This window comes from Daphnia pulex, chromosome 10 (genome assembly GCF_021134715.1).
Source record: "Daphnia pulex isolate KAP4 chromosome 10, ASM2113471v1".
Taxonomy (NCBI): Eukaryota; Metazoa; Arthropoda; class Branchiopoda; order Diplostraca; family Daphniidae; genus Daphnia; species Daphnia pulex.
The window spans coordinates 1,913,707-1,925,967 of NC_060026.1; the positions used below are offsets into that span (position 1 = coordinate 1,913,707).

Genomic DNA, 12,261 nt, shown 5'->3' on the forward strand with positions numbered 1-12,261 from the left:
ATAAATCCCCCTTGAAACGTGAATGGGGGGGGGGGGGGTGTACAAAATGTCGACCAACCCCATTCGGCTTTTTTTTTTCAAAATGGCCGCCAAATTTTCCCGACATCAACCAAATCATAAAAAAATAAAATAAAAAATTCCCGATGAGAATTGGAGTGAACGGACAATCCGTTTCGCATTGAGTCTCTCCCGCTTTGACTGGGTCCGTGTGAATTGTGGAATATAGACCCTGATGCTAGACCAATGATTATCCAACAATTTGGGGTTTTCTCAAAAAGAATTCAGCCGATGATGGCCGACAAAATGTACATGACAAAAATCTATACGGGTGTGGTTCTTGTGTCTAGCGCTATAAAGAGAAAGAGAGCTCTCTATAGTCACTCACGGTGCCCACACTGGCGGATCGTTGTTACCATGACGACGCCAGAGTCAACAGGGGTGGAGCCGAACAAAAGAAGTCGAGTGAGTACGTTAAGCATTTTTCTTCTCTCCCATGAATGTCAATTAAGACAATGGAATGTGCGTTTTGCGCAATTCCAGCGGAATCTTTCAATCAAAAAAATCAAAATTTGTTTTTTCTTTTATTTCATCAAAATAACTATGGCGGCGGAACGGGCCTGGGCTGCATGGAACTTGTCCGTCATCGACAGTTTCGAGAGGTACAGATTCGAGCCTGTCCTTCTTCATCTTCTTTTCTCTGTTTCTAACCAGACAACAGCACCCAAAAAATAAAAAGGAACCAGACACGCCCAACCGCGGGAAAAAGAAAAAAATTCCAATCGATACACAAACAAAATGTCCAGCCAAAACTTATTTCGTGTCTGTGTTGTAATAGACATTTTCTAAGGCTGCATCAGTCGGGGGAAAATATAAAAAAGGCCGATGACTCACACGAGTATCGATCCCAAGACACAACCGAGTGGGTGGGGTGGGGGTGGAAAAGAAGAAAAATATTAAATAGGAGCCAGGAGCAAGCCAGGAGCCGCGGGACACGTGACTCTGGATAGTGCGTACGTCCGAGGGGGTTGTTACGGCCATCCGCACTAATGCCGGAAGTAAAAAAGAAGAGGAACTTTTCCTTCCAGGAGGGGGTAGAGGGTGGGGTGGGATGGATATTTCCAACAAATATTTAATTGGCCAAGACACGTGACTTGTGCGTATTATTTCCACCCCATTCAACGGGGCTCACCATAGTACGAGTGCGCAGCTACATACAAGTTTGATTCCGGCGGTTTTAATGAGACCTTTAATCCGGTCGATGGCTCATGGTTATAGCACGTGCCCAACTTAAACCCACCCAACCCCCACCCAACCCTTATTCCCTATAGATACTATATTTAAGTTTGATTCATTTTTTGTGTTCAGAGAATGATCAAAATCCAGTTGGCCATTTCAGTCGAGTCTGTGGGGCCTTTTCGAAGCCGCCCGGTCGCCATGACGACAGATTTGTTTTGAAAAGACAAAAAGCAGAAAGGCTGCTGCTTCTGCTGCTGCTGCTGCTGCTCAGACTGTTGTCGAGTGCTGCGCCCAAGTCCGTCAAGTTCCGTCTCTCTCTAGCTCAACTGAACTGCTGCTGGACATCGTCTGCAGAGACTCTCCGTTTAGTAAACAGTGCGGAATAGTTTCCATTAGCAACTTGAAAAACATCCAACATCCGAAAAATAAAAATAAAAAAGAAGAAGAAGAAGAAGAGCAGCCCCATCGACTTTTGCAGATGGAAGACCAGATACAAACACTCGACGCAGCCGAGACGATAGTAATACAGCCCCCAACTGCTGCCCAGCACTTGTATATATATAAATACTTAACTAACAGTTGATTCATTTCACACACAAAATACCAACAGGAAGATGAGGTCGCAGCTTCCGATTCGCCCAACGGCAATCCATGGCAGCGTCTTTTCAACAAGATGCGCCACCAGGTAAAAAACAAAAAGGTGGAAACTTAGTCCACATAGAAATAAAAAGTTCATTGTCTTTTTTTTTTAAATAAATTCTAAGACACAAAAAAAGGAATTTTGGTTGAACGGACTGGCAAAAGAAGGGGGGAAGTACTACAAGAAGAAGTAAAGCAACTGCTGCTGCTCTTGTTGTGTCCGGGGGATGAACGGTCCGTTGGATGTAGCGAGACACACAGCCGGCCGTGCCCAGCACCTTGATGTCTAATATACAAGACACACACAACTTGTTTCAAAAAGAAAAAAAAGAAGTGTCTTTTTTTTCCATCGTTGACTAATCAAGAGACACCTGCGTCCACGCAAGACTGGCGTACCGTAGAGTTTCTGGGGGGGAACCTTCTTCTTCCTCTTCTTCTTCTTGCAGAGTTAACATTCTAATCCGTTTACATACACACAGACACAACGGAGGTCTCTCAAACGCATCACGCAATTTTCAAAGAAACAGCTGGGCTTACAGAAAAAAAAAAACTCTTTTTTTAGTTTGGTGGCTGGCACAATCGATAATAGATATCGCCCGTCTATTCTAATTGTAGTCGGAAGTCAGTCGACTATGGGCCGTCCTCAAACAGACGATGACGGCCGGGACATCTGCCCAAAAAGTTGTTGCAGATGACCAAAGGGGCTCACAGCAGAGCGCACACAAGACGATGACCGAATATTTTCTTTTTTCTCTCCAGACAAATTGGGTGGTATAGAAGGAAGTTGGACACAACAAAAGGTGTCGGAAAGACGGCCAGAAGGCCGGAAGAAAAGAGCAAACGGCTGTCGATGCGCCGGCGTTAGACCGAGCGGATCAAGAAAAGAGAAGAAAAAAACAACATGGGTTGTGCTTGGATCAGTGGTAGTGGTGGCAGGTGGGTGCGCTGGGCACATCGGGCTGGCCGGCTGCACATCCAACTTTATTTTTTTATTTTGTAGGAGTCTATTCAACTTTGAGAGCAAAAAAATAAAAAAATAAAAAACGAAAATTCGAAATTTTGGCGCGGAAATTGTTTGAAAAATAATCGAATTGTTTGATTCCATATAACTGTTAACCGGAATTGTTTCGACGGGAGTGACGGGAAACGATGTCACGGAAAGAATAGAACAAAAAAATAAAATAGAAACCCGTTTTCATCATATCGTGAAAGTTCGTGTTGCAGTTGCGGTCGGCTGAATTTTCGTTTTTTTTTTTTTTTTTTTTTTTCCCCCCAATTCGTCACTTCATTCATCGCCTTCCAACGACGATAAGACTACTTATAAATATACTCTGGATATATATAAATAAAGTAAAGACTCGAATTCAAAATGGAGGACGACCGAGCGTGACTGTAAAGACCGGAAGTCACGAAAAGAAAAGCCGAATTTGAGAGAAAGACGTGATTCGTGGAGAAAATAAGCTTTCGCGTTGCCAATTTATTGACGATTATCGAATAACGGCGATTAGATAATAATGATTTTATCTTTTTTTATTTTATTTTTTTTTTTAGCCATCAACCACAGACGCTATAGATTTCTTCCTATCGCCAGCGGGGGTTCACTGTTCAACCGACAAAGGTAAAAAGTAATTTTTTAAAATTTTTAAGCAAAATTCAAAAATCCCGCCAATTTTTATTTATGAAAATGTGTTGAATGACAGAAGACGATTCAGTTGGCCAGTCAGATGATCCGAATAACGTCCGTCTCGACATCAGCGACTCGATTCATCATTACTACCAGCCGGCGTTTTACTATCCGGCCAGCTGGACAGGCCTGGTGACCATCACGTCACAAATTCCAGGTGCTGTTGTTACCAAGACATTTTGGCTCCATTCATTCATTTTTAAACATCTTTCAAAAAAAAAATAAAAATAAACGGGCGGGTGGGGATTATATTAGTGAGCCTCGATGAAAAACTGGACGATGTGACGCAATTGTGGTCGCCGGAAGAAGACGGCCTTTACGTCGGCTCGCCGCCCAAATGCTCCCGTCGCAGGTGGGAGATTCTCGAACGGCGTCTGGTGACGACGACCAGTCAACAGCAGCAGCAGCAGCAGCAAACCACCAAAACAAAATGGTTCCGCTCCGACGGATCGCTGGCCGTTCTACCTGATCCATTACGCCCTTATCTCATCCGCAACATCATCCCGGTCCTGGATTCTCCAGCCGACCAGTTTCGTCCAATTTACCTTCCCGTATGTTACAGTTACAATTTGTTTTTTTCTTCTCACGCCAATTTTTTAAAAATTAACCCGCGAATTTTTGAATTTCAGAACGGCAAATTAGTCGAGGGTCAAACGACGGCCGGTCCGTTTGCCGAGCGGCAGGTTTATCCTCTGCACGTTTTCATCAGCGGAATAGAGTTCCATCATCACTGGCTGTTTGGCGTCGAAAATGTTCTAGCGTCCCGACTGGGCCGACAGTGGGCCGATTACTCCTCGACCTCGGCCGATTCGGCGGCCATCACCGCCGCCCAAATGGACGTCCTGGCCCGCAAATTGCGGGCCCTCTACCAAGCCCACGACGAGGCCGTCGAACTGGTCGAGCGGCTCCAATTCAACGGAGCAGACGAGGCCGTTATGGCCGCCCAGCTCCAGCGCATCGCTTCCTACCGGTTCGAGAGAAAACAAAAACTCAAAAACTCAAAAATTCGTTTTGGCTGATTTATGACTTTAGGGAGGCCATTGGTTGGACCCGAGGGGACTACTACGCGGCCAGTGGCCGCCGAATAGCATTAGTCCGCTCAATGATGGCCGACTGGAAGCGCTTGAAAGACATGCGCACCAGTCAGGGATTCGCCTGCACCAGCTGTCAACTGTCGGACGGGCCAAAGAAGAAGAGGAAGAATAAGAATAAGAAGAAAATGACAAGTGCTGCTGGTAGACTGGCCGCAGAAGAAGATCAACACGAACAACAACCACCGCCACCGCCGCCACTCGATTGGGATGAAGAGATGGAGCGACAGATGGACGAATCCCGTAGACTCTTCCGCGAGCACGTCCGCTCAGAGTCTGATCGATACAAGCGTCAAAAGGCACAATGGAGGCACAAAAAGTCGACTCAGAGGACGAGTGCAAGTACCAGAAGTACCAGGAGGAGAAAAGTAAATTCTAACAAATCAGAAAAAAGTGGGAGGCGTATGAATGAATAATAGGACGATGAAATTTCATTTTTCATTTTTCCCCCTATTCAATTATAAAATTCCAGGAGATGACGAAGCGATCCGATTCTTCTTCATCTGAAGAAGATGAAGAAGAAGAGGAGAAAAGAGATGAAGAAAAAAGTGAAACTGACGACGAGCCGGAAGCGCCAGTGCAACGTCAATTTGACGAGGAACAGACACGAGCAGAGATCCTCAAAAGAATGCAAGAATCGCTCGTGCCACCTGGTGAGACGATGCCTAACCTTTTGTGGACTCCCAACACTACCGCAAGTCCGTCTGATGTCAGCGACGCTCGGTAGGTGTCTCGTTTTGGTTTTTAAATTTTGGCGCTAAATTTGAATTTGAAATTTTTTAAATCGACAAAGAGAACAGAGGAGGATCGACGCAATCAAGAAATGCGTTTACCAGGTCAAGATTCTAGTCAATCAAGAAGAAATGGCCGTTTCAGACGTCTTCCACTTGGCGGAAGACTTTACGGCGGATGAGATTCAACAGGCCTTTCATCTGTGGATCAGAGACAAACCGCGAAACATTTCCATCCAATTGTTCTACAGAATTCGGAACAATCAGAAAAAATGGAGTTTGCTGGCCGACGTAAACGTCCCCATTCCATCCGCGTAAGGAAAAAAACAAATTTAAAATTTTCATTTCCTAAATATTTTGAAAATTTCTGTATTCTGTACAGAAAGACAAGTTTCGCCGGACAGCCGGAAACGCCATTGAAATTCAAAAGTGGTTTGGTTCAGCAACCCATCGTCGATCTCGCCAGCGTGGGTTGCGGAATCAAACAACCGGGACGGGAAGAAGATGGCGAAATGTGGACGAATGGAACGCTAACAATCAAAACCGGATGGGGGACAGACAATCAGGGCAACGTTATGGCGCCAAACAACATCGATCATTTGCCAACAATCATTTCCGAGCCGTCAGAATGGGTCAATCCCAAAGTGCAACTGGATCCAAACGATCCTGCCAATGCTGAGACGTTGGACAAGATCGAAGTAAACAAATCAAATTAGTTTGAAGGGAATTTCTAACTTGAAAATTAATTCAATTATATTCAGAAAATGAACCGGCTGGAATGGAGGGCCGGCAAAACGGTGGGGGAAGTCATTAAAGAAGACGATGGGGACACATTCTGTTCCAAGGAGCAATTCGATTCCAACGTTCGTTTCCAGCTGCTCCGGCGACGGGCAGATGAAATTAAACCGTTCGGTCATTTGACTATGATACCCAGTCGACCGGATGAAATACCCAATCACTTGATTCACGTAATTTTCTAACACGCCCGTCACCATTTCAAAATTGATTCAGAAAATTAATTCAAACTTTCAGTTGATAGATGGCAGTGCTAAAACGGGTTCGTCATTCGATCGGCTGGAAACGGAAGAGTCCGTCAATCCGCTGGATGCATTAAGGCGAAGGGGTCAGCGAAAATGGCTAGAAATTTACCCAACAGTTGCCGATCGACTATCATCTTCCAGCCAAAAAAGGCTCCAATTAGCCGATTTGGTCATGGAAGATCACATTCCCGACATCAGGTAAAATCAAACTTATCCGCAATTGATAATTCATTCAATCAAACAAAATCGTGTCGTCCATCCAGCACATTTGGCGGCCAGTTGATGCCCGTCTTCTTCAAAGCGCATCGACCTCTACGTCCGGAAAGAAAAGAGCGAAATCCTGTGCCACTTCTGGCCGGCCTGGCCATCCATACGACGGAGCAAGTCAGCCTGAGAGTCAACGTCATCCGAGCGCTCAATTTACCTCATAAAATCGAAAGTACTTGACAAAAATTGAATTCAAAATAATAGCACGATTTTTAGTTTTAAATTTCCCGCCTAAATCAGGAGATTCAATGGTCCACCCGTTTGTCGAAGTGTCTTTCCAAAAATCCAGCGCTCGAACAACAGCTGGAAACGGTACCAGTCCCACCTGGAACCAAGAACTTTGTCTTCCAGTCAAGTATTTAAAAAAAAATACTCTTTTAAAATTCGTTAAATCTAATCAAACAAATCGAATTTGACAGTTTTGCGGAAGGAATTCGTTCACTGGCTTATTTGCAATCCATCCGAGACGATTTGTTCATTCAACTTTTTGACGAGGTTAGGCTACTTAAAAAAATATTTTAAATGGTTAAATTCAACAAGAGATAAACATCGATAAACATTCACAATTTTTTGAACAGGTTGTGGTCGATATTTTGGACGACGACCGTCAAAGGGATGTGAGCGTCCACCAGCGGTACGAGAGGCACTGGCTGGGTGGTTTTAAAATCCCGTTTCAAGTCGTCTGCAAGTGGAGCAAGGTTTAATGTTCTTTTCCTTATAAAAGCAAGTTGAATTCAAATTTGACCTGAATTTTTCAAATGCAAATAGATCGAGGGCACGTTCGCGCTGAATATTCCAATGGTGCCCATCGGCTACGAGTACAACCACTACAATCACGACGGACCACTTCTGACAGTTTTAATTTCAATTCACCCAGCCGTCAGTCCCCCCAGGATCAATCAGGTGAACAGAAAATTCAAAGAGCTGAGTGTGTCATTCAGGACTAGAACGCCTATCCATTGACTAGATCAACGGACCAAGTATGGAAGACCTGGGCTTCTTGGAATACGTCAACGGATGGCGGAGCGGATTAATCAAGGAATTTCCATTTCTGGACGGCCTCATCAACCCGTTGGTTGTCAACGAAAAAGCTTTGACCGTCTACATCGGTCGCTACCTGACTCCACTGGAACCGCCTGAACAACTCCAAGGTTCCAGTGACGAAGAGACTTTGAAAAACCTTTGCCAATTCGTGGCAGCCATACCGCAAGAACCAAATAACCGGCCCATTCTGACACCCAGGATTTGGTTCACCTGTCAAGTAAAAATTTTCAGAAAAAAATAATTCTTTGGAATATTCAAAAATGTAAATGTTGAAACAGACGGTGCTGGGATGGCTGGTGGGCGGGGACGAAGAGCGGGCAATACTTTTACACAACTACCTGGCCGCTCTCCATTACGAGGTGTACGTTATGCTGGGAATGGCAGTGCCCGAAGGAGAGACGGCCTTTGTCCTTTATCGTAATAAAACCAACCAGACGATGCGAGTCATCAATCCTTCAACCGGAATCACAACAAACGTCACAGATCCCACGGGCGCCATGCAACAAGTCTGGGCTTTATTCAACCAAAACGACGTAATTATTTACTAAATTCAAATGATCAATTTCAAAAGTAATTTCATAAGAAATTTGACACAGTTTTGGGTCAACACTCACACCAAAGTCCACCCGAGTCAACTGCAATATCAAGTGACAAAATCAGCCGATTGGCGGCCGTTGTTCTCACGCAAATTCCCCAATCCTCGACTGACAACCATTCAGACACCAGAGAGGCTGGTCTACCCAGCAACAAACAACAAAGACGTCCGGCAATTGGAAGAGTCCGTCGTTGACCATCTCAAACAGTCCTTCATGAAGTGGAGGAAAACTGTTAGGTAAACGGACTCAACAATATGAAAAGAGATTGGAAAAAAATCAAAGTTTTTTGAACAATTTTTGAAGGACGAAATGGAACAGACATGCCGGCCAAGTCTTTCGTGAAATTCTGACCCAAGCGGCCCAAGGAGACTTGACGCCCACATCAGACAACTTGGAAGAATTATTGGAAACGTACAAAGTAAATGTGACGGAATTTTCTCTAGTTAATGAAAAGCCAAATTAACTTTTCAATTTCTTTTTAAAGGTTTTTGGAGTCCCGCTCAAAACGGCCTATGTGGACTTGGAAGGACTTGGCGATATGCTCTATGCAACGGGCCTTCACCGACATCACGGCTACGAATTCGCCCTGTCAGTTTTCATCAAATCGTATCCTAATCATCTGCTACATGTTTTCATATTTGGAGCTTACTTGGAAAATCTCTAACCCACTAAATAAGTTCTTTAGCTAAAAAAAAAACGCAATAATAAACTTAAAATTCGCCGAATAACGAATTTTTCGTTATTTCTCGGCCAACAAATGGCATTTGGAATCAAGTAGCCTGAAAAGTTGAAAACTCACTTTCCCAGAACGTTGTGCACAGTCGAGCCCATTAATAAAACAAAAGTGGAAGGTCCTACCTTTGATGGCTGACGGTCATGTCTGGAAACGAACAGTTTCGAAGCTTGGTGTTTTCCTTGCTGGGCGTGATAGAATTTTTGTAGATGAAGAAATGTTCTTCTCCTTCTAAGGGACCACGAGGACGTCACGACAAGAGAAATTAACACAACAGGCGGACCACGGATGAAGATGCCTTGGAATCACGATAACTGCAAAGTAGAATTAATAAACATTTTGATTTTAGTTCTACGGCTGTGAATTGGACACTACACTTGCACTAAATAAGAAGCCGAAAAGAAGAAAAAGAAACGCTATTTGTCTCTCAGAAAAACTGCATTGTGAAAAACGACAACGCCCCCTTAATTTGAGAGAGGAGGAAAGGTTTGGAAAAGGAAATAGGGCCATCATAAATGATTTCATGCAGTAATCCTATGACCTCCATTCGTCCCAGGACAATTGTACAATTAGCTGTAACCTTTAAATAGGGTTAACCGCGAACATTTTGGAACAACAACAAAAAGTAGGTTCCTTTAATTCGCTAAATTTATTCAGGGAGGAAAAATGGTATTGCACCGTGCGCCTTTCAGTCTTTCAAGGGACAGAATGAGAATCGAATGTTTTTTTTTTTTTTTTAATTACATTTACTTACCTTAACTAGGAAGTGCGGTAACGATGTGCGATAGTACTACACAAGAACGGGGGATTCGCAGAAAAAGGGGGAAAGTGGAAGGGAGAAGAAGATGCATCGCCTTGAAGAGGAGAAATTCCGCTCGACATCTGTAATCGAATTGAAATACAACTTGACAGTGTTCACCAAGTCCACAAATATCATAGAATAATTTCCCAAATTACCTGGAGAATTGGAGATCCCGATTTAAATCATAAGAGAACTCATTGGACCTTAAGTTTGAAAAGAAAAATATTTTGTAATCAAAATGTATAATAGATGAATTAATAGCGAGAACATACAGGGAGAAATTCTGTAAGATTGTCTAACAGTCTCCAATAGAGTACGTAATACACCTATTGGATATCCAAACGGAATTCGTGAAACTGAGCTGTTGCTCCAATCCACCACGACGAAAAATATTCTAGACCTCATTTTTAAAATAAGAAGGGGAAAAAATCATGAACAATGCAGGTAAGAACGATGCAATTATCTACCAGCAGCGCAAATCTCGAAGAGCGCATATTTCTTCTAGAACTTGATTAGACGTCGATCTCCAATTGTAGCCCTCGTTGGATGATCTCACCAGATAGTGTTGTATCTTCTGCCTAGCTGCATGGTCACTACGAATGCTCTTTGGTGAACAAAATTCAATAGACTCATCAGTGCATTACTTCAATGAAAAAAGAGTAAAATTCGTTAACTTACTGGCTTCTACGTTACGTATGGTGTGTACGTTACGACACAACTGTCGATTTTTATTTTGCTGTCAAACGTGAGTTCGTGCCAGTTAGGAATGTACTGCATTATACACGTCCTCAATCTTGCAATAATCCCATATGGAGGGTTTCGAAAGCAATAACTTAATCCTTCTAGAGGAGCCAAAGTTTTGCAGCGAGTTGTTTAAAGACTGTTTCCATATCCGATTAATTGAACTTCCACGACTTCAACTTGGAGATGCGGAGCTGAGTTGATTAAAGCCGGAAAATTTTGTCCGATGAATACAAAACTTCGCAAGCTGTTACACGTTTCTATGATCCGTGAAAGGGCTGAGACGGTATCGAGGTGTCAAGTTTCTTTCGTAACCTCAGGAACTCGATGGATTCACTTCTCAGTTGCGTACTTACAGCTAATGAAATTCACCAAGAATGTTGTGTCGTCCTTTGGAGGGAAAGTCTTAAGTCACGAACACTGCAATAGAAATATGTAATTGTTTGTGAGGTATTGAGAATACTGAATGATAATGAATAATCACGGTATGTTGCTGGTATGGCGAACGAAGGCGATGCTGTTGTTGGTTTTCGTGACGCTACTGGCAGCTGAGAAGGCGTCAAAAGTAGGTTTCTCATTGGCAGGATGTTTTTCCATGGCTTTCACGGTGCAGCAGCTCAAAGTCCTTTTATCAAGATTGTTGCCGGAAGCTGATTATTTTCATCAATCAACTTCACACCTTAATGTTTACCATACCCATGCCCATGGGTGCGGCTTTCTAAGCACAATTCCCCACATGAACTTTTATGCAGCTTGTACTTGTTCACCAGCCAGAACATGATCCAGGTTCAACCATTAGCAAAAATGATGTTTGTGGCTACTCTTTCTCACGAGTTCTGCTTCAGTTCCAGGAATATCTAGGGTCAATACATAAATAATAATTAGAAAAAGGCATTTACGACCATGAACAGAGGCAATGGATCTCACGGACTAACACAAACTCATAGCCAACTTCAGACTTGGCTATAATTGGGTGTAATATAATAAATTAAAAAGAGTACCAACTGAAAAAGAAAACAATATCTACTTGAATTACCAAATCCCGTATAAACACAATTTTACACATCAAAAGATAAAAGAAGTAAGGCCCACGTGCGAATTACATTCTACGGATGTAAGCGGCAGATAATGACTAATGAAGCAGACGCCGATCCCGATAAAGCGATAAGATGAGATTCCGATTAGCAGTTCACAATTCCTCCACTAGGTGTCGATACTTCTACTCCGTTTTGATGGCGGCATTTTTGTTTTGGACTTTTTTTACGCTTATAATTCGGGTATTCCCGTTATCATTTGTTCGATCGTCCTCTGGGAATGGAAATTATAATTACAATATATCCTGATTCAAGAGCGACCAAAGGGCGACGGAAGACTTTATCTGGGCGCACTTGTACTAGGAGCAAGACCCATGGGTGGGTGGAACTTTCTTTTATTTGAGCAGTTTGCTTCCATTCCATGCCTATATTTATGCGTATTTTTTTTCTCATTTTCAAAATGAATTCTCCAGGCGAGGCTCGAACTCGCGACCTCGGCATTACTTTAAATTGCTAGCGTATTCGATTTACTGTCTTATAAGTACCATGCGCTAACCAACTGCGCCACTGGAGATATTTTTTCAATTTCTATTTCATTTCCCGTTTAAAAAATTTACGAAACT

At 43.1% G+C, this 12,261-nt stretch overlaps 1 protein-coding gene, 1 long non-coding RNA gene and 1 other non-coding gene across 3 annotated transcripts; 1 reads left to right on the forward strand and 2 right to left on the reverse strand.

The window, feature by feature from the left end:
* The first annotated feature begins 1,519 nt into the window (after nt 1-1,519).
* Nucleotides 1,520-9,121, forward strand: LOC124206243 (coiled-coil and C2 domain-containing protein 2A-like). Its single transcript, XM_046603951.1, has 22 exons — nt 1,520-1,756; nt 1,847-1,921; nt 3,427-3,493; nt 3,576-3,716; nt 3,815-4,110; nt 4,189-4,529; nt 4,592-5,018; nt 5,123-5,373; nt 5,444-5,695; nt 5,764-6,079; nt 6,143-6,349; nt 6,414-6,619; nt 6,685-6,860; nt 6,929-7,043; nt 7,108-7,183; nt 7,267-7,386; nt 7,457-7,591; nt 7,656-7,949; nt 8,011-8,265; nt 8,329-8,564; nt 8,632-8,746; nt 8,813-9,121. Exons 1-22 carry the CDS (start codon nt 1,715-1,717, stop codon nt 8,990-8,992), a joined length of 4,323 nt encoding a protein of 1,440 aa, XP_046459907.1. The 5' UTR covers nt 1,520-1,714; the 3' UTR covers nt 8,993-9,121.
* Nucleotides 9,122-10,139: 1,018 nt separating this feature from the next.
* On the reverse strand, nt 10,140-11,796 carry LOC124206244. Its single transcript, XR_006879649.1, has 6 exons — nt 11,641-11,796; nt 11,301-11,461; nt 11,089-11,229; nt 10,542-11,024; nt 10,331-10,467; nt 10,140-10,263 (listed from the first exon to the last, which is right to left on the reverse strand). It is a non-coding gene; the product is annotated as an uncharacterized LOC124206244 (long non-coding RNA).
* A 307-nt stretch (nt 11,797-12,103) lies between these two features.
* Trnai-uau lies at nt 12,104-12,212 on the reverse strand. Its single transcript has 2 exons — nt 12,175-12,212; nt 12,104-12,139 (listed from the first exon to the last, which is right to left on the reverse strand). It is a non-coding gene; the product is annotated as a tRNA-Ile (tRNA).
* Between the last annotated feature and the right edge of the window lie 49 nt (nt 12,213-12,261).

What these genes read in the sequence shown, in the direction of transcription:
- LOC124206243 (XM_046603951.1), top strand. Translation starts at nt 1,715, where the DNA reads ATGGAAGACCAGATACAAACACTCGACGCAGCCGAGACGATA. An exon ending in CAGCGCATCGCTTCCTACCG is followed by an intron (nt 4,530 to 4,591) that starts GTTCGAGAGAAA and finishes TTATGACTTTAG; the next exon opens with GGAGGCCATTGGTTGGACCC. An exon ending in AAGTGGAGGAAAACTGTTAG is followed by an intron (nt 8,565 to 8,631) that starts GTAAACGGACTC and finishes CAATTTTTGAAG; the next exon opens with GACGAAATGGAACAGACATG.